This window comes from Macrobrachium rosenbergii, chromosome 44 (assembly GCF_040412425.1).
Source record: "Macrobrachium rosenbergii isolate ZJJX-2024 chromosome 44, ASM4041242v1, whole genome shotgun sequence".
Classification (NCBI taxonomy): domain Eukaryota; kingdom Metazoa; phylum Arthropoda; class Malacostraca; order Decapoda; family Palaemonidae; genus Macrobrachium; species Macrobrachium rosenbergii.
In genome coordinates this window covers 19,815,504-19,838,003 of record NC_089784.1, presented here as the reverse complement: position 1 = coordinate 19,838,003, position 22,500 = coordinate 19,815,504, and the positions used below count along the sequence as shown (strand labels likewise).

The 22,500-nt window shown below is 35.3% G+C and overlaps 1 protein-coding gene across 2 annotated transcripts in view; it reads right to left on the bottom strand.

The window, feature by feature from the left end:
- LOC136829387 (endothelin-converting enzyme homolog) overlaps positions 1 to 22,500 on the bottom strand; it is a 620,087-nt gene that overhangs the window by 366,844 nt on the left and 230,743 nt on the right. For both annotated transcript variants that reach the window (XM_067087871.1, XM_067087872.1), the window contains exon 3: positions 413 to 1,288. In XM_067087871.1, coding sequence (XP_066943972.1) covers positions 413 to 801 — 389 coding nt within the window. In that variant the 5' untranslated portion in view covers positions 802 to 1,288. The remainder of the gene's footprint in view (positions 1 to 412; positions 1,289 to 22,500) is intronic.

Below are 22,500 nucleotides of genomic sequence, written 5' to 3'. Positions count from 1 at the left end.
TAAAATGAACTGAACATAGTGAGGATGGGAGAAATTATACACTGCCTCGATAAGGGTTGTTGATTCACACAAAACGTTCGCAAAAATGTAAGTTTAGTATGTAGATAGATAAAGATAGATAAATAGGCTGTCTAATCCCGAAATTTCCAATATAAGTAACCATGACAAAAGTATAGATGTTCTTAAGATGTGACCATGGGTCACGAAACGGTGACTGATAATAAATGTACATACAGCACCTGTGAGCGTTTCTGCGGTCTTTCCTTTTCTACTATAGATAGATAGATAGATAGACAGATAGATAGATAGATAGATAGATAGATAGACAGACAGATAGACAGATAGATAGATAGATAGATGGATCACTTTGTCACAGGGGTAAACGAAAACAATGGGAAAATACTGCACTTACCTGTGAGTCCTGTGTATCTTGACTCCATTGGGAGTGGTGCCATTACAGCACGTGAGATCCTTCCTGACGCTGGCATCAGTAAGGAAAGCCTCCGGGAGGAAGGCCGTCGGGGAAGGCGACGACGCCGAAGTCGGTATGGTCAGGACCTCCCCACTACCACTGAGGTCCTTCGGGGAAGGAACCTCGTCGCTGCAGGGGCTCAGCAACTCAGCCCTCGAGTTCTCCTTCAGGTTGGGCAGACTGGTCTTGGTAAAGACGCCGAATTTCTTTTTCTTCTTGCTGTTGCCCGAGGCGCCCCCGCTGGTCCCCTTGCCGTGACCGCCGTCGCTACGGCTTCCGTTTGATGCTGACATGCTGGTTGGACGACCATTCGTCGAACTCCTTGCCATAGATGGTTTAAAGTGCCAGTGGTATCAAGCGGGGAAAGGCAAATGAAGATGGCTGTGCCATCAGCAGTCTCCTGTGCTGTGGGATCTTGCTTGCTTTAACTGTTGCTGACTACCATGTGACGAGCTACGTGGACACAATAAGAATTCTTATATATTTCCATAATGGTTGTAACATACAATTAAAATTCTCAGTTTTTCAATTATTCTATAGTTTACACTCTTTTCAGAAGTTTCCTTACTCTTTTCTAATTACACTTTATAATACTCCAAATCACGTGCGGTCACTGACAATTTTTAACCTGCATCGTCTTTCGAGGACTGACAAAAAAATTCTACAACTTTAAATTATTTTAGTATTATCAATTATTTTAGTATGGGTGAATGGTGATTAGTAATTAGTTCAGTCCATCACAGTAACTCTTGTTTTAATATTCTAGAGCCTTATAGCCAGATCACAAACACACGTTGGCTCCCACTTCTCCATGACCTGAAAAGAAAAATAAAAGAATGTATAACTTCGTACTTACTGAACAAAGAGGAATTTTCATATGTCAATGGCAGTAACAACTTTCATTAAAGCCAAAAATATCGTGCAAACTAAATAAGACCTCTAATAAGAATTTTTAATTATATAAGCCATCAACAATATGGAAAATCCTTGTCTTTTATACATTTGTTTGAACTCAATTTGCTCTAGATTTACGGGTGGTCAACGATATTCAAGAGGAATATTTACACTTCCAACCCTACTATGGATATCATTTACTCGGCTACTAAAACTAGCGTTGCCAGATAAGTTTTTTACTCGAAAATTATTATTTGACATCTGCAGAGTAACTACCGTAATTGAAAATCCTTGGAACCAGTGACGGTAAGAATTGTAGAAGCAATACGAATAATAGAAAAGACCTTATGAATGAAAATTGTCAACTGATTTACATTACACCAAGGAAAGTCTTTTAAATCGAGCTGTACCTCCGACTCATATCTTTCTTTTATCACAACACTTAAATGGCATATCATCTAATGTTACCAGGAAACTAAAACTACAGTCAACGAATCTGAAGATCTCATTATCGTGCAGAGGCAACCTACCATTAAAAAATCGGGTGCTCAGTAACGAAACCTACAGAATCGTTGGCTGTGGCTATAGATTCCGTGCATATGGCTTCCCATATCTGCAGAAATGATGATTTAAATGCCACATGTTCCATCCCTCTGTCTAGGTGCATTTGAATAGTGTATTACTCTCGCAATGTCATCAGCTTCCCAGGGTCTTTATCTCTTGCACAGGATTGTTCGAAAGGTACTTTCCCTTTTCCCAACGGCAGTTATTATGTTCTAGGTCACTGGCAGATGATATTCAGTTCTCCCATCTGCCAAAAATGATTTGCACAGTCTCCTTTAATGACGTTAACACCTGCGCACCAAGAACCAATTGGTGCAACTCTTTAAAAAGAGCGCCAGCTTCCAGATTTTGTTTAAGTTCCACTTTGTCTCTCTTCCAACTACAAGACGTCCTTTTGCTGCTCAACTGTGGCAATGTCTCCTTGATGGCAATGTGCATTAAGTTTGAAACAGGCTAAAATATTACTTTAAAGCACTGTGCTTTTGTTGTTCTGACTTGCATTCTTGTTTCTGCTATTTGTTTGCTGAATCACCTCTGGTGTTCTTTGGCTACTCTGCTTTTTTCAAGTAAAATTATACTTTGAAATTAATGGTCTTCTGACTTGCTCTATCTGAATGTTTCGTTATAATATTAATAATGCATTTTATGCAAGCACTCTAGAAGATGGCAAAGCAAATCATTCCAATTTTGAAATCTGAACCTCTAACCTGTGATTCGCTATGCGAACACTTTATCCACTCAGCTACATAAACCTTCTTTCTGGGGAATAGAAGGTTTGCGTTTATCAGTAATAATAATAATAATAATAATAATAATAATAATAATAATAATAATAATAATAATAATAATAATAATAATAAAGTTTCAATCGATGTTTTCACACATCCTCAAGAACATTTGTCATTCTGTTAATCTCATCAGTTTCAGTCATTTATTTTACCTGCAGTATGTTTTAGATGAGGAATGGCTAAACTGGGAATAAAGTTGAATGGTAACATTTAACTCCCGTTCCGTCAGTTAAATGAAACGTATAAAGAAACGGAGCCAAATTCATCATCATATATTATGTTAAAACTGCCAGTAACCATGATTGATTGCCACCATCAACTAATTTGGCCCACAATGGCTGTCAACCAAGCTGACTAAAGAGCAATAAATGTTACCAATGTTCGAACATTTTCCCTTTCGAAGGGCTTTCATTACCATGAGTGACGTTTTCTAGTTCGCCTGATGCTGGAAATTATGTTCATGTTTTCACGCAATGGAAAATGAGATGCCCTGTGTGTGTGTGTGTGTGTGTGTGTGTGTGTGTATGTGTGTGTGTTTGTGTGTGTCTATCGATCTATTGATATAAACTAAAATGTACCACATGGAATCCTTCCCCGTTTCTCTCTCTCTCTCTCTCTCTCTCTCTCTCTCTCTCTCTCTCTCTCTCTCTCTCTCTCTCTCTCTCTCTCTCCATAATAAGCGAATATTTCATGTGGTTCGGTCTAAATTTTCCATATTTGGAAATAGCCTGTAATTTTGTTAGCACCAAACTATTAGCTCACGAAATTTAAATTGTATAAGGAGGTTAGGAACGATAACATCTATCAATGGTCTCTTAAAAATAACACCTATTAGTGATCTCACAACTCAAATTTTTAATAAATCCACAAACCTTCAGATTTGCCAATCTTCCAAAAAACAGAAACTCCATTATCAAAAACAACAAATACAAATGTCATAACGATAATAATAATGTTGTCATATAATGACCCTTTGTGTCCTCTGAACGTCCGGCGGACAAAATATGCAAATCGACGTTCCAGCCCCTTTAACGGTGAACAGGTGTACATTCGTGTTTTTTCATTTGTTCGTCGACATCACACGCTTTCATTGTGTTGACTCCCACGCACAGCGTTATCAAATAAACTGTTCACCTTAAAGTTATGTGACGGTTTAGTTCGCAGAGTTTGTTAGTAGTAGTAATAATAATAATAATAATAATAATAATAATAATAACAATAATAATAAAGTAACTGTGGATTGTTTTCTCCGATAATACTGACAATAAAAAATCTCTCAGAATTGTTCAAGTAATTCAGACAACTTAATTCACATGCAGATATTGGTGAAATTGTGACATTGCAACTTTTTGCACAGTAATAATAATAATAATAATAATAATAATAATAATAATAATAATAATAGTCGCAACTGTGGCGTGTTTTCTCCAATAATATTGATAATAATAAACAATCTGTTAGAAGTGTAGAAGTAAAATCGGTAAATTTTATTATTTTAAGCTTGTGCACTGTAATAATAATAATAATAATAATAATAATAATAATAATAATAATAATAATAATAATAATAATAATAATAATAGTAACAAATATGGGCTGGTGAGCGTAGGTCCAAAGTACGCTTGAACCCAAACTGCAGTTTATTTTTTCGTTTTTTTAAATCACTGTTTTCAATCAGCGCTTTGTCAAATGAAATAGTGACTTAGATCGCGCATCGTGACTTTTGTTTCCCATCATGGTGCTATTGTGCCCCGAATTTGGATGTTGAGATAATAGCAATAATTATAATAATGACATATGCTTTTTAAATGATTTATCGCATTCATAACTGAAATAACAATGGGCTCCACAAAAGAGATGACCGATGCATAGGCGCACATGGCTCTTACATCACCACTATTGTTTTACCCTCCATCAATATCTACTGGACTAGAATAAAATTATTATGCTTTGATCGCACATGTGAATAGTCATGATTTGAATTCATGTTATCTCTATATATATATATATATATATATATATATATATATATATATATATATATATATATATATATATATATATATATATATATATATATATATATATATATATATATATATATATATGTGTGTGTGTGTGTGTGTGTGTGTGTGTATGAATGAATTTTATCACATCACCGTGATTCATTACAAGCATTAAGCTACAAACGTCCTTCAATATCTAATTCGCTCTACTTCGGAAATAATATATTTTCATATACTGTATGTTACCTGAAGGGGAATTTTTTAGTTGATAATAAGTTCGTCGTCTCGTGGGCTCGAACCACCAAGGACAAGAACTCAGGACTACAGTGACGCGAAATTAACCACACGACCAGCTAAAAAATTCCCCTTCGGATAACATATATGAAAATATTCCCGAGATAGAGCGAACTGGATATTAAAGAACGTCTGTAGCTTAATGCTTATATATATATATATATATATATATATATATATATATATATATATATATATATATATATATATATATATATATATATATATATATATATATATATATATATTTATTAATATATATATATATATATATATATATAATTTATATATATATATATATATATATATATATATATATATATATATATATATATATATATATATATATATATATATATATATATATATATATATATATATATATATATATATATATATATATATATATATATATATATATATATATATATATATATATATATATATACAGTATATACACACACACATGGTCATTCTGATGGCCCACCCTGACCTGATGTATTCAACTGAAAAATGAGGTCAAGGAAACGCAATGCATGTTTTCAGACTGATATTGACGCAATCGAGTACTATTTTCATTAGGAAAGCGCATTCAAAGGAAATAAAAAAAAAAACCGTTTGTAACACAAAAGGCCTCTGCAAATTTTTCCGTTCTGGATCTCTGTTAATGAAATACGGTTGTTTTATTATTAAACAAGAACCGATGCCATATATTTGCATGACTCCTGATCAAAGGTGTCCTGTGTCATTCAGCCACGTCGGCCAACACAGACCAACTATTAATATCGCCGGCCAATTTGACAAAACTCGGGTCAAAAATAAAGTTATTGAAATGCCACTCTGCACATTCCATCATCATACCGCTCCTCTCCATTGACAGACAACTTTCGAAAAGAGGACACTCAAATACTGTGGTGGTGGTGGCAGAGGCGGATGATGAGGTCGAAAATGTGCTATTTACCCTCTCTCTCTCTCTCTCTCTCTCTCTCTCTCTCTCTCTCTCTCTCTCTCTCACGAGTATGTTATACCTGTTCTCCCTTATCACTCCCTCTCACTCTTTCTCTAGAAGACGTATACCGGTTTCCCCTACCCATCTCTCTCTCTCTCTCTCTCTCTCTCTCTCTCTCTCTCTCTCTCTCTCATGAATACGTTATACCTATTCTCCCTTATCCCTTGCTCTCACTTTTCGTTTCGTCTAGAAAACGTATACCGGCTCCCCCCTCATCTCTCTCTCTCTCTCTCTCTCTCTCTCTCTCTCTCTCTCTCTCTCTCTCTCTGTCAAATCCTGTTCCATGAAAGGGTCTTTCCAAGGAGCTTATTAGGGAGAGAGAGAGAGAGAGAGAGAGAGAGAGAGAGAGAGAGAGAGAGAGAGAGAGAGAGAGAGAGGTCCCTCAGTTCCGAGATCTCGCTTCCTTTGAGGATGTAATCTCTTCTGCGGGGTATCGGTTTATTGGCCTCTGTAGCCAATGAGACGGAGAAGCACAACTGGCTACTAATTGGTGTAATTAGCCCTCATCATTATGCGCTCCGGATGATGGTATTCTGATCGGGTTAATCAGAGAGAGAGAGAGAGAGAGAGAGAGAGAGAGAGAGAGAGAGAGAGAGAGAGAGAGGTTAATCAGAGAGAGAGAGAGAGAGAGAGAGAGAGAGAGAGAGAGAGAGAGAGAGAGAGAGAGAGAGAGAAGATAAATTTCAGGGAGAGAGAGAGCAAGTTAAGTAAGAAGAAGACGACAAGGTAAATTTCATAGAGAGAGAGAGAGAGAGGAAGTGGAGGAAGGGGAGAATGAGAAGATAAATTTCAAAGAGAGAGAGAGAGAGAGAAGTTAAGGAAGAAGGAGAAGACGAGAAGGTAAATTTCCTAGAGAGAGAGAGGAAGTGGAGGAAGGGGAGAATGAGAAGATAAATTTCAGAGAGAGAGAGAGAGAGAGAGAGAGAGCAAGTTAAGGAAGAAGGAGAAGACGAGAAGGTAAATTTCCTAGAGAGAGAGAGAGAGAGAGAGAGAGAGAGAGAGAGAGAGAGAGAGAGAGAGAGAGAGAGAGAGAGAGAGAGAGAGGGTTAAAGGAAGAGACTAGCAAGAGCTACATCACATTACATGAAAGGAACCGACTAGACCCAGGACATCGATGTGAGGACCTAAGGACGGTGACGCGTCAATTACAAGCACCTTTGATCACATTAGAAAGAGCCCGTGTTCTCTGCGCTTCTCGCCTGGCGTGGAAAGTCTTGTTTCACCGGGAGTTGCGTTGTCTCAGTATCGATTTAGCGAAACAACGGTGGATTGTCAAGTAAACTAAGCGTACTTAACAGCATGTGTATTATTATTATTATTATTATTATTATTATTATTATTATTATTATTATTCATGAGATGAACTCTATCATTATGGAACAAGCCCACAGGGGCCATTGCCTTGAATTTCAACCTTCCAAAGAACATGGTGTGCATTAGAATGAAGTAACAGAAGGTAATGGGAAATGCAGAAGAAGATCAGTTGTTAAAAAAGGAAAAATAAATTAGCAATTTAATAAATATAAAGAGATAAAAGTGTGTGTAAATTATTAATATGCAAAAAGAATTCCTTTAGGGTAGTAACGCACTGCATCTTCGCTTGAACTTTCGAAGTTCCAGTCGCAAGACATCCTCAGGGAAGCTTCCACAGACCAGCGGTGTGAGGAATGAAGGACCTCTGTTTTGAAAATCGTTTTTATCAGAAACTGAGGCGAAATAAACAGGATGTTTATATTAGAAACGGTACTGACATCTCAAAAAATTATAATGCCCATGGAGACTTTGACCTATCATTTATGAGAGATAGTCAATATTACTGCTTAATAGCCAAACTTGGTTAATTTCTGGTAATTCCGTACTTGAGGCTTTCAAAATAGAATTTTATTAACATCTATAAAATCTTGTTTCAACAAACAATTTACGGAAAAACTATCGCCGAAAACCGAATATATTATATGACAAAAATAGTTTCAAGGAAGATGGCATTATTATTTAGGTGCATGTGCAAACTCACACACTATGCACACACACAAGCATATATGTGTATGAAAAATTATTCATACACACATATATATATAATATATATATGCATAAACATATACATATATGTGTGTGTGTGCGCGCGCGCGTGTGTACGTGCGTGCGTACGCATGTGGGTACAGATAGACAGCCAGATAAATCAAATCAGATTCCAGTCATGAGTGCGTGCATACTGCATAACTTCCTATCCATCCCCACCTTCCGACCAAGGCTGTTGGTCATTACGTATTCTATCAAACACCTTACATCTCAGACATCACCTCTCGTGCGCGCAACTCTCGCACGCAAAAGCTTACACTCCCATATGAAACGAAGCCTTTCGTATAAATAAAAGATAAAAAAAAAAAAGAATTATAACCAGCAGAACAGCATAAAATAGAAAAGATTTATCGCTTTATTTTTCCCTTCCAGTCTATTGACGTGATCTTTAATTCTGAGTGGGGACGTTCCCTGCATCAAAGACAAGATGAGAGTAAAAAAAAAAAGTCTATTTTTAAAAGTCCACGAATAAAAACTCCGAAATATCGTTTCTAATCGCGGTTCTTTTCCCTCGTGAGTTATTTTGGTTATATATTAATTTTTCGGGGAAGGGACGAGTTATGATACATGGGAAGTAAAAGTGGGGCATTCGTAATGAATAGCCATTTTTCATCTTAAAAAGTGAGGAGAAGCATAAAATCCTGCCTATCATGAATCGCTGGTTGTTTTTTCACGTGAATGTGTTTTTATTTCCACTGAACAAATTAACCGTCAGAACTGGGCATAGAGGAACTTACAGCGTTAGGAGATTCGTTATTTTAGATTGAGACAAAATGTTTTCGCTATGATAACACCTACAGCACTAGAGGGAGAGATTTCTGCAAGACACCTTTAGAAAGGCTTTATAAAATTTCAGTAAACAAATGTAAACACATCCCAGTAAATGTATACAACAAAACATTAAAGGGGATGGAAGCTAGAATGATCTGCTGAGACAAATCATCTGAGGAATATTTACTTCCAAATGCACATTCTTCTTTCGTGTAGTATGTAAAGAGGTGTCTGATTACATACCAAATAATTCTTTCTTCTTGGCTAAATCTGCGCATTTCTCTATTCCAGCTGCGTCCCTCAGCAAGCAGTTTTCTATTTCTACCGCCGGCTGCGTCCCTCAGCAAGCAGTTTTCTATTTCTATCTCCGGCTGCGTCCCTCAGCAAGCAGTTTTCTATTTCTATCACCGGCTGCGTCCCTCAGCAAGCAGTTTTCTATTTCTATCACTGGCTGCGTCCCTCAGCAAGCAGTTTTCTATTTCTATCTCCAGCTGCGTCCCTCAGCAAGTAGTTTTCTATTTCTATCTCCGGCTGCGTCCCTCAGCTAGCAGTTTTCTATTTCTATTTCTGCTGCATCCCTCAGCAAGCAGTTTTCTATTTCTATTTCCGGCTGCGTCCCTCAGCAAGCAGTTTTCTATTTCTATCTCCGGCTGCGTCCCTCACCAACAGTTTTCTATTTCTATCTCCGGCTGCGTCCTCAGCAAGCAGTTTTCTATTTTTATTTCCGGCTGCGTCCCTCAGCAAGCAATTTTCTATTTCTATCTCCGACTGCGTCCCTCAGCAAGCAGTTTTCTATTTCTAGTTCCGGCTGCGTCCCTTACCAAGCAGTTTTCTATTTTTATTTACTTTAGCAGTTACCGAACTTAGTGCCGCTCTCAATCATCCGACTAACAGAATAATGCAGTCGACATCTATTGCATCAAGTGTTTCGAGATCATCCTCTTCCCTAACCTACTTTCATAAGACTCTTAGACTTCCAAAAAAAAAAAAAATTATTCAAAATGGAAAGGTTCATTTTTTATGAATTTCAAACAAGAATAAAGCAGACCTTGCAAAAGAAAGTAAATTTGCCTGGGAATATAAAAAAAACTGACAAATTAGGCCAATACGAAACTGGATACTCTTCATAAATCCTACATTTCTTTTTTCATATTAGTAGCTTTCTCAGCTGTAGCATTAATCGAAAAGTCTTATCAAATAAAATCTTCTCACTTACAGTAGATAATAAAATAAAAAAACAAAAATACACATCCTACTTACATTTTTAACTCTCTTAAGCCCTATCCTACCGCCTCCACACTTTGTAGATACTATTTCTGAGATCTTCGCTACTTTAATAACAGATCTTCCCTACTCTAACTAATCATCCCTTTATTTTCCGGAAACGCTCTGGGAAAGAGAAAAACTACCGGAAACGCTCTGGGAAAGAGAAAAACTACTGCGTCTATCCCTTCCACCTCCAACGAAGGCAACGTTCTTAGCACCTCTGACATTCTCGTTTAATACTGCGTAAAGAGAGAAGCAGATTTCGAAATACTATGGTGTACGATCAATATACTAGTCGAAATCACCTAATTAGCTGTATCTGATGAGTTGATATAAAAGAAATGAGTTTTGTTAAAAGCGTTTTACATTAATTTCCAAATAAATAGAACTTCTGAAGTTTTAAACCCTCAAACAACATTATCAGCAAAAGCTTTCACCCATTTTATTCAGTTCTGAAAGGAAGAATTTTCTTGAATGCTGAGATACAGAAAGAGATTAAAATGAAAAATATCAAAGACCTTTAGGGCATTCAAAGTATAAAGCCTGAATACACGTGAAAAGAGTATGCACTGGGGGAAGATACATTGCACCCTAGGTGAAAGAGAGATCAACGGAGAATTAAGTGTTAAGGAATACATATCACTTTCTAGTCCCCAGCCATTTCACCTGAAATTTCTGCAGGTAGGGAGTAAAAATCCCGTGACCCTTAACCAGACAGCATCCGATGGCCATCTTTGAAGCAAGGTTATCATATGGATGCCTCACGATTATGGTACAGTTAAACACAAATACGTAAAGTTTTAATTTTAAATTTGCTTTAATTGTTACTCTTCACACTTCTAATTGATAGTATGAAAATAAAAATTGAAGATGAAAATTCTTATATATCTGGAAATGAATTGACGAAAGCCTAAAAAAATCAATTTAATAATGTAATGATATTCATGATAATACTGGTAATGGCAATAACAAATAAAATGAAACTGTTACAAAATATTATTAAAGAAGAATCATGAATCGGCTGAAATATATCCAGACGTATTCTTTAACATTTTGAGCAATACGACCTGAAAACAAGCAAAAGTTGCGTAGAAGTTTCTTCGGCGCACTCGAGTTTTCTTTACAGCCGCTACAGCGTATAATCTAGGCCACCGAAACAGAGGTATCTTTCGGTGGTCTCGGTATAATGCTGCATGAGCCGCGGCCCATGAAACTTTAACCACGGTCTGGTAGTGGCCTATCCTGTATCGTTGCCAGAGACAATGATTACGGCTAATTTTAACCTTAAATAAAATAAACACTACTGAGGCTACAGGGCTGCAATTTGGTTTGTTTAATGATTGGAGGGTGGATGATCAACATACCAATTTGCAGCCCTCTAGCCTCAGTAGTTTTTAAGATCTGAGGACGGACAGAAAAAGTGAGGACAGAAAAAAGTGCTGACAGACAATCAAAGCTGGCACAATAGTTTTCTTTTACAGAAAACTAAAACCAATGCATGAGTAAAACTGTGTCTAGGTAAAGTGATGAAGTTTTATTCGGTTAACTTGAGAAAATTAACGAAATATTTTTAATTCCTTCTTTCAAGAATTCTGTCAACCAATATACATTTATTAATTAATAATGACATTCCACCGAAAAACATGAAACAATTGTGAGGTTGTTTCTATTTTTGAAGAGTCTCATCCTCTATGCAACACATGAACAATAAATGCGACAGTGACTACTATTCTCTCTCTCTCTCTCTCTCTCTCTCTCTCTCTCTCTCTCTCTCTCTCTCTCTCTCTAACAAGTCTCTATCACTGAAAAACACGGGAAAGCTTTACTAGAGCAGGCAAGAGTGTCCTGTGAATAAAGACAGCCTTGGAATATAAAAGTGTCCTATGAATAAAAAGTCTTGGAATATAAAAGAGTCTCCTATGAATAAAGACAGCCTTGGAATATAAAAGAGTGTCCTATGAATAAAGACAGCCTTGGAATGTAAAAGTGCCCTATGAATAAAAATAGTCTTGGAATACAAAAGAGGTGTCCTATGAATGACAGTCTTGGAATATGAAATAGTATCCTATGATTAGACAGTCTTGGAATATAAAAGAGTGTCCTATAAATAAAGACAGCCTTAGAATATGTAAGAGTGTCCTATGAATAAAGACAGTCTTGGAATATAAAAGTGTCCTATGAATAAAGACAGTCTTGGAATATGAAAGAGTGTCCTATGAATAAAGACAGTCTTGGAATATAAAAGAGTGTCCTATAAATAAAGACAGCCTTAGAATATGTAAGAGTGTCCTATGAATAAAGACACTCTTGGAAAATGAAAAAGTGTCCTATGAATAAAGACAGCCTTGGAATATAAAAGTGTCTTGTGAATAAATACAGCCTTGGAATGTGAAAGTGTCCTATGAATAAAGAGTCTTGGAATATGAAAGAGTGTCCTGCGAATAAAGACAGCCTTGGAATATAAAAGTGTCCTGTGAATAAAGATGGTCTTGGAATATGAAAGAGGTGTCCTATGAATGACAGTCTTGGAATATAAAATCGTGACCTATGTATAAAGACAGTCTTGGAATATAAAGTGTCCTATGAATAAAGACTGTCTTGGAATACAAGAAATGCGGGAATTTTCATTCATTTCTTAGTCGAAGTCTCTTGAAGCATGTATGTTAAGCCATTCTCACGTAATACGGGAAGCTACGTCCATTAACAAGAATTTTCTTAAAGCAAATATATCAGCGATTCTAAAACGTGATATCAGTTATAAATCTTTCTAAAACTCCTGGCTATTAATATAAACATTCCCAAAATAATCGATCGACTGGAGACTTTATGAGAGAATCCTGGGGAAAAGAAGGCTGTCAAACCTTGCCTTTTTTTTAAGTGAGCTGACATACACACACGTGTTTCTGACACACGAAAGAAAAGCCATGAAAACTGAAGGAAAGTCACGGCAGAAAAACAACAGTGGCCGAAAGAAAAATTATGCAAATGAATTGAGCCGAAGTGGATGTGGCATTCAGGTTGTTTTTGGTGAAAGATGAACAGGTAAGTGTTGACGCTGTATATTCGTGTAGAATAAATGAATGAATTTAGACTGGCAAACTTTGGATTCACGCCACAAGCACTTAAAAGAGTTGCGACGGAAGTTTTAGAAATTAAGGGCATTAACCCACAACGTTCGCAGGTAAAACTTAAAGGGCCTGGTGTGGGTTTTCCTTCCTCATTAAGGTTTCATTCATAACTTTGCAAATAAAAAAAAATAAGTGTTGCACTGAATACGATATATTTTGATTCAGAGCAATGGCATGGTAAACATCTGTCATACAGGCTGCACCTTTAAACGAATAACAATCGTTAATAATGGTTTCCTGCACATTTCCTCATGTGCCTTTCTGACCACATTCGTCCTCGTATGCAATGTATATAAAAATTTGATGTATAAAAATAAAGTTAAAGCAAATAAACAGACCCACCCAGGTCACACGCTCTCTCACATACACTTAGTGACAAAAATGTTTTCGAACTCTTTGGATGAAAGGGACGCAAAGCGATTTTTAAATTTTAATTTTCCCTCTGCGTGACTTTTACATATCACAGCAACGCCTGTTTTTATTTTTCAATTTTCATAGTAATGAATATCAATATTTGTGCCAGTCTTTTCAGAAGTTAAAACAAATTCAACATTTCCTCCTGATTTTTTTTCACTGAATTTTTTCTTACTGTTTATTCATTCTGCCAATAATGCAGCAAAAGGAAGCACGTGTTGATGTTCGAATCGCTGCAGATTCATTGACAGGCAAATGCACAGAACAGAATTTACAGCATTTGGCTAAACCATACTGTAACTGTGTGAGTTTTCATTCGGTAGCTTGATGACGTTTGCGCTGAACTACGTAAATTCTTTCCATTTGTTATTCACTCTAACCTCTGCTTACAAACAGTAACTGATACTGTTGTTTTACCGGTCACTTGCTTTGTTTATCTGACAATATAAGTGAGTTTCTAGAGTCAGTTTGATCAAAGGAAATCCTCCAAAAAGTTATTCACTTGGCTGAATTTTAGTGACACTTAAACGAAGACCACCAAACAAGTGTGAGGATATTTCTATTTCTGAATGACCGTAACCTCGATGAAAATTAAATGTGACAGTGACTGCTATTCTTTCTCTCTCTCTCTCTCTCTCTCTCTCTCTCTCTCTCTCTCTCTCTCTGTGTGTGTGTGTGTGTGTGTGTGTGCAACAAGCCTATATGACGGGAGGGGATTTACCAAAAGAGGCAAGAATGTCCTTAGTCATTCTTGGCATATAGGAAAAGCGAGACTTTTCACTTCATTCTTAGTCGAAGTCTTCTAAAGCATTCTCATGCATTACGAAGAATCGATATACATTAACAAGAAATTGTCTTAAAGCTAAACTGTCAGCCATTCTGAAATGTGATACCACAATTATAAATCCTTTTAAAACTCCTGGCTCAGAGTACCAACAATTTCTAAAATAATCTATATACTGAGGATTTCATGAGAGATTTCAGAGGAATTCAGGCCGTCAAACCTTGTCTTTTATCAAGTGAGTTGGCACACACACGTGTTTCTGACACATGAAAGGAAAGCCATGAAAGTTCAAGCAAAGTCACGGCAGAATAAAAAGGGGTATAAAAAAAAAGCAAATGAACTGAGACGAAGTGGATGTGGCCTTCAGGTTGTTTTTGGTGAAAGATGAACTGGCAAGTGTTGACGTTGTAAATTCGCGTAAAATAAACAAAGAATTTAGACTGGTAAACACCAGGTACTTGCCACAAACACTTAAAAGAGTTGTGACGGAAGTTTTAGAAATTAAGGGCATTAACCCACAACGTTCCAGGGTACAACTTGAATGGCCTTGGTATGGGTTTTCCTTCCTCATTAAGGTCTCATTCATAACTTCGCAAATCAAATAAGTATCGCACTGAATGTGATATACTTTGATTCAGAGCAGTTTCATGGTAAACACCTGTCATACAGGTTGCACCTGTAAATGAATTATAATCATTGCCTCAACATTGCCGCATGTGCCTTTATGACTTTATGACCACATATATACTCGTATGTAATGCACATAAAAATTTAATGCCTAAACAGAAAGTTAAAGCAAATAAACGGACCCACCGAACTCCCACGTTCTCGCACATACACGTAATGAAAAAATTTTTTTCGAAATTTTTGGATGAAAAGGACGTGGAACGCTTTTTAAATTTTAATTTTCCCTCTGCCTGGCTTTTACGTATCACACCAACGCCTGTTTTTTTTTTTATTGCAATGAATATCAATATTTGTACCAGTCTTTTCAGAAGTGAAAACAAATTCAACTGATGGGTATTTCCGGTTGATTTTTTTTCACTGAATTTTTTTCTTCCTGTTTATTCATTCTGCCAACAATGGAACGAAGGGAAACACGTGTTGATGTTCGAATCGCGGCAGATTTATTGACAGGCAAATGCACAGAATAAAATTTACAGCGTTTGATTAAACCATACGTTAACTGTGTTGGTTTTTCAAAAGCTGTATAATGTTTGCGATGAACTACGTAAATTCTTGCCATTTGTTACTAATTTTAACCTGTTCTTGCGAAGTTGAAAGGGTATTGTGTGTGTGTGTGTGTTTGTGTGTGTGTGTTTGCCGTTACTTGGTTTGTTAATTTGGGTGTATACGTGACTTGCTAGGGTAGTCTGATCTAACGAATTCATCCATCGACTATTTTTGGAATATTTTTCTCCTATTTAGGATAATGCTGGATCCGACAGTGGTCCTTATCTTTGGGATGCGGACAGCTCCAGCGAATGGGTTCCTTTAGAACCTAATTTTTCTGATAAAGGATATTTTTCTCCTTTGGTTTAGATCCCATAGTCGAAAGTTATCGGATTGTATAGCCCAATGGACCTTTCCTTTTCTGATAAAGGATTTCGGTTGAATCCCAAGAACTAGTGTGTGCTAATTACTTTGCAGAGCATTAGCACACGTATTCCTTTGAGGTGTCCCATTGCCCAGCATCGGAAGTTTTCCTTTCATTATTACTGAAGCCGAAGTTCATGAATTTTTTAAGAGTGGCTGCAATACTACTAAATGGTGTTTTTGGAGGGTGACTCTAAATTCCTGCAAGACACCACTGAAGCTAATCGTGGGACTCAACCTCAGCATCTACCATTGGTTTCACTGATGTTGGTTGTGGATATTTTCTGTCAAGTCCAAAAACACCACATTTTATATTTTAAATTGCACTGAAACTGTCATTTCCATTTAAATTTGTTGTTGTTTAAATATATAGTTATTGGCTTGTTGTTTTATCACTGGTAACGTTTACTTACTAATTTCGTCTCAGTTTCCGTTTCCTGTAAGAGAAAACTATTGTGACGGCTTTGTCTGTCCGTCCGCACTTTTTCTGTCTGCCCTCAGGTCTTAAAAACCACTGAGGCTAGAGGGCTGCAAATTGGTATGTTGATCATCCACCTTCCAATCATCAAACATACCAAATTGCAGCCTTTTAGCCTCATTAGCTTTTATTTTATTTTGGGTTAAAGTTAGGCATAATCGTACTTCTGGCACCGATATAGGTACCAACAACAAAGGCCACCACCGGACTGTGGCTGAGTTTCATGAACTGTGGTTGAAAGTTTCATACAGCATTATACGCTGTACAGAAAACTCGATTGCGCCGAAAAAACTGTTACATATGGACATTCTATTCTTTGTAAATTAATTGAAATTTAGGTTCTTTTCCTAAAGAAGATTTACTCATTTTAGATAATAATAATAATAATAATAATAATAATAATAATAATAATAATAATAATAATAATAATAATAATAATAATAATAATAAAAAATGAAGATCAAGAAATGTTGTTTTCAAAACCTTGACAAATGACCCAGAGCAAATGTTTGGTTACATTTAATGTTATAAAAAATTTCTCGTTTTACCAAATCCTTTTTATATTTTCTTAAATAAAATTAAAAAGTCATATTACATAACAATTTTTCCCTTGAAATGTGTTTGATAAACTAGAGCTACAATTTATTTTATGTAGTATTTTCAGGGCGAAAAATTCACCCATAACCAAGTTGCTCACCAGAGTTACAAAAATAATTACAAATAAAATATGAAATTAAAATTAAAATTAATATTCAACAAAGTCCGAAGGGGACAGTGAAGCCACGGAAGAACTAAATTTCTAGAGTTATATTAATTAGATGAACTACAAGAGGAGTCCGGAGCAGGCCAAAATAGTTTTTTTTTTTTTTTTTTTTTTTTTAGCTCTTGTAGCTCTGCTCGCCATTTGCCCAAATTGGAACTAAAAACTTCATTAACTTATCAAAAGTTTTTCCATTACACGGAAAAATGTGACACGCTCCGTCAAGGAAGTTTTCATCCCGTCACCAGGTAGAAAATGTGACCTAGATCCGGAAGGGTCGGGTAACCTAAACGGGATATCAGGGGCGGCTCTTCTTATTCTTCTTCCTCTGTTTATTACTTTTCTTTATGGACTGACTTCTTCACAGTTAATAAACCGAAGGAAGGATAAATTCTGATACTTAAAGAATGCAAACTCAAATACATCCCAGTTGAAAAGGATGAAGTTAAATTGTTTTCAGATGTCGCCAAAATCAATTCTTTCCGATATGACAAACGAAGTAACTGACGTCGTGTATTTTCGAAAAAGAAAACAGAAATTTTCTTTATAAACTGGGATTTCATACCGGAAAACACTTCTATTTCTTAAGAGCACGTGACTTTATAAAAACAGAACTTTTTTTATTAAAAGAAAACACTAAAAATAAGAGGATAAAAATTGGCATGATATTTTTAATACAACAGAGGTTATGTAAAACAAGCATACATATTGCAATTTTAGAGTATACTTCTAAAAGCAATAACTCAAAGAGATAACCCACAGTAAAGTATTTTTATTATAAATATAATTGCTTAATAAAGAAAAATTAATTGCCATAAAAAAATAAAATAAGATATATTCCCATATTAAGCATCGATAAGAAAATACGCAAAACCTGTATTATCGGAAACGTGAAAATAATAAAGTAAAATAAAGGAAGTTAACATTTACAATTCCTAATTAAAACCTCGTCAGAAAGAACGAATTAGAATTTCACGATACAGTGCTAATAGTTCTTTTTTTTTTATTAATATTAAAACAATCCGATGTACTAAAAATAATCAGTCCAAAATCGTTCAAGTCGCTCTATCTGATTACTCGACATCAAAGTATAATCTTTTATGTGAAAAATATTTTTATTAAATTTAGTGCCATATTATCGTTAAAAATAGTTTACTCATTCAATGTGTTTACCGAAAAAAAAAGTTTTTTCGAGATTATTCTACTGAAAAGTAAAATCATTAGAGACAAGCAAAAACTCTGCTGTACGTGACTAATATGGCCCATTATCTTCCCTATTTTCCAATATTTTTATACAATCTCTCCATTGGAAATTTTGGCATCTGAAAGAGAGAAAGAGAATGTCCTCATTTATTTCCTTTAAGAGGCAATTCCCGGCATTTGCTATATCCTGAACTTGGTTTTAGAACCTGTGGTGGATGAGTCACTGATTATTTCCTTTTTATTTATATTACTAATCTCCTTTCTCTTCATCACTTACTCTTTACTCTACCTTACAATGGTTTACTCTCTATATCTGATCTCCGATTTATCAAATAAATTACACCATCACATACAAATTCTATATTACAACCAAAGAGCAAGAGCTGGAGAGATGAAAAACTACTAAGGAACGCCAACCAATTTTTGGTTCTAAACTCTTTCTCGTAAATTCTCCGGAGGCTGGCGAGTAAAAGATATGTAAAAATAAAACAGGAAAATGCATTAAAAAAAACTGTAAAGCCAGGTTTCCTTGAATGCAAGGAAATACTGATGCAAGCAAGAATAAGTTATTTATATATATATATATTATATATATATATATATATATATATATATATATATATATATATATATATATATATATATATATATATATATATAATCAACATACAATCACGTGTGGAACAGAAATAAATTTCTGACCGATATCAGGATCGAACCAGGTCTTTCAATTGAAAGGCAAGGGCGCTGCCACTACGCCATACAAGTCTTAAAAGCAGTTGGAACCTGAGGGCAACTGCACCCATAGAATTACCTGGGCGAGCTAACTGCTTGCATACCACGCTGGTATGCAAGCAGTTAGCTTGCCCAGGTAATTCCTTGGGTACAGTTTCCCTCAGGTTCCAACTTCTTTTAAGATTTGTATGGCCTAGTAGGCAGCGCCCTTGCCTTTCAGTTGACAGACTTTCGATCCTGATGTGAGACAGAAATTTATATATATATATATAGATATATTATATATATATATATATATATATATATATATATATATATATATATATATATATATATATATATATATATATATATATTATACATATATAAATATATATATAGAATACATATGCTATATATATATATTTATAATATATATTGTATATATATATATATACATAAATAAATATAATATATAATATACATATATTGTTAGAACAATCGTTTGTCGATATATGTTTGTTTTTATACTGGCGAGTTACGTCTGTTGGATGGCGTCAAACTTCGTCATAGGTTCTGGAGGGCGAAACGACTGGTGGTCCAAGGCAGCAGCGATAGTTGGGGTAGCAGCATCATATCGTACCTGAGGATCATCATGGCAGCAGAGCAGCAGTGGAGAGTGTTTGAGGACGAGATGGTTGCCGTGTCGGCTCTGTCATGGTCGTCGTTATCGAAGGAGGACGTATATAGGGATATCTGTCTTGATCGTCCGGCATTGGACTGTAGTCCTCATTGTTTAGTGCTCCCGTTCGCAAAATTTATATCACTGTGATGCCGCTACGCTGTTCATTTAATTGCATTATGCTACCTGCTTTTACTGTTGTTTTGTCATTTTGTTGACTATTTCGAGTTTGTTACTGATTGTTACACACTGTGTCATTTATTATATCATTCATGTATTGCTGTTACTACTGTATGCTTTAGCGCTATTTTGAGCCGTCTGTTTTTGATCTTAAATATTGACTTAGTTTTGATTAATTATGTTTATATTTATGTTATGATTATTTCGTGTGTTTTCGCCACCCAGAACCTTGACTCACTGTAAATATGTAAATAACTAATTTGTAATAAACTAATATTAAGGGCTTTTTTTTAGTATTTTTTGCATCAGTCCTTTGTTTGTCACCTCTCGTCAGTCATTACAGCTCAACTGCTTGTTTTTTAAAGAACCTGTCGATCTCGAGAGATCATAATATATATATATATATATAAAGAAAATATAGATCATATATATATATATTATATATATATATATATATTATTATTATTATATATTATTATTATTATTTTTTTAGTTTTTATATTTTATTATTATTATTATTATTATTATTATTATTATTATTATTATTATTATTATTATTATTATTATTACTGGTGGCAATAATGGTGTTGAAAACAATAGATGCTCCTATTTATATGTGTAAGAGAATGACATTCTTTATGCCCTCGCTCACAAGCAATGATCGCAAAAATACGAGAGCCATAATAAAGTTCACGTTAACGTACACTGCTAAAAATAATCCAAAATCTCTGGATGAAAGAGACGCGGGGGGAGGGGGGGGGGCCACATTTCAATTTTTAATTCTCCCCCACCCTGGCTTTGATTTGTTACAACAACTCGTGTTCTTTCACAGCATGAATATGAATATTTTTGTCGTTCTCTTTATAAACTAAAAGAAATTCAATATAGAAATTATTTGCCCATCAATTTTTTTCCTGTGTTTAGCCTTGAGAATTATGCAGTATGCGAGATAAGTAATTTATTTATTCAAACATATTTTAATTTATTCATTCTATCAACAAAGGTGCAAGAAAAAGTCGTGTTGATGTATGAGGATTTTTGTACAATATATTTATTTACATCCAATTAAGTGGAATAAAATTATTAGCGTTTGACTGTCCAGTATTTTAACGGGGTTCCATTTCGTTAGGAAGCTATAAAACACATAAAGCTAACCTAGCTTAAATGGAAGTTATTGCTTTGCAGTTTTTAGTTTTCTGTAAAAGGAAACTATTGTGCCTGCTTTGTCTGTCCGTCTACACTTTATTCTGTCCCTACTTTTTTTGTCCGCCCTCAGATCTTAAAAACTACTTAGGCTAGAGGGCTGCAAATTGCTATGTTGGTCATCCAACCTCCGATCATCAAATTACTAAATTACAGCCTCTAGCCTCATTAGTTTTTATTTTATTTAAAGTTAAAGTTAGCCATAATCGTGTTTCTGGTAACGATATAGGACAGGCCACCACCGAGCCATGGTTAAAGTTTCATGAGCCGCGGCTCATACAGTATTATACCCAGACCATCGAAAGATAGATCTATTTTCGGTGGCCGTGATTATACGCTGTAACGGCTGTAGAAAAGTCGATTGCGCCGGAGAAACTTCGGCGCATTGTTTACTTGTTTTCTTTTTGATCGATTGATACACTGATTGTATGTTAGTTTAGTTTTGCGAGATCCGCTCCTAAGTGATGCCTTCAAAATGTTGTCCAAGTCTCAATTTGATATCAGGTGACCAGACTGATTTTGATTCAAAATTAACTGAAATTTTTCTTATTGGCAGAGGCAAGTTTAACTAAAATTTAGATACAGTGTAAAGGAAGTTCCGGCTTGAGAATCAGGTTCCGCTGTAAATTTGTAAAACAGCAATGTTCATTACTTGTAATATCTTCGTGAGTATGCAACGCACGCCCATTTTTATTCAGTAATTAGAGTGGCCCATAAGCTAATTCGAGCAATAATATTTTTGTATTTGCCTATTATTTAAGCTCCAAAGGAATAAAGAAACGTTCATTGCTGCAATAAATGTCAGAAATTAAAAACGGCTCAATTTATCAAGATGTACCTAATCATTATATTATAAATATTCAATTTCCTACTAGAGATTATACGTAGATTACGTACAGGCTTCTTTATTTTTGCAATGAAATAATGAATGGCGAATCAAAACATATATTTTATCCATGAAATACCTACTTCACGTTCACGAAAGACTCGAAGGATATTTTTGCATATCATTTCTCACAGAGAGGTTACAAACTAAAAATATAAAGAAAGTGTCAAAATGAGTAACAATAATTTGAATGCAAAATCACCTCTATCGCCCTTTAATATATCCCTCTGTGACTTTCGAAATACATTTATGGGATGACTGTCTAGATGAGGTATCAGCACGATGTCCAAAGAGGCCAAGACAGTTTTAGATGCCGGAATTCTGCTCGC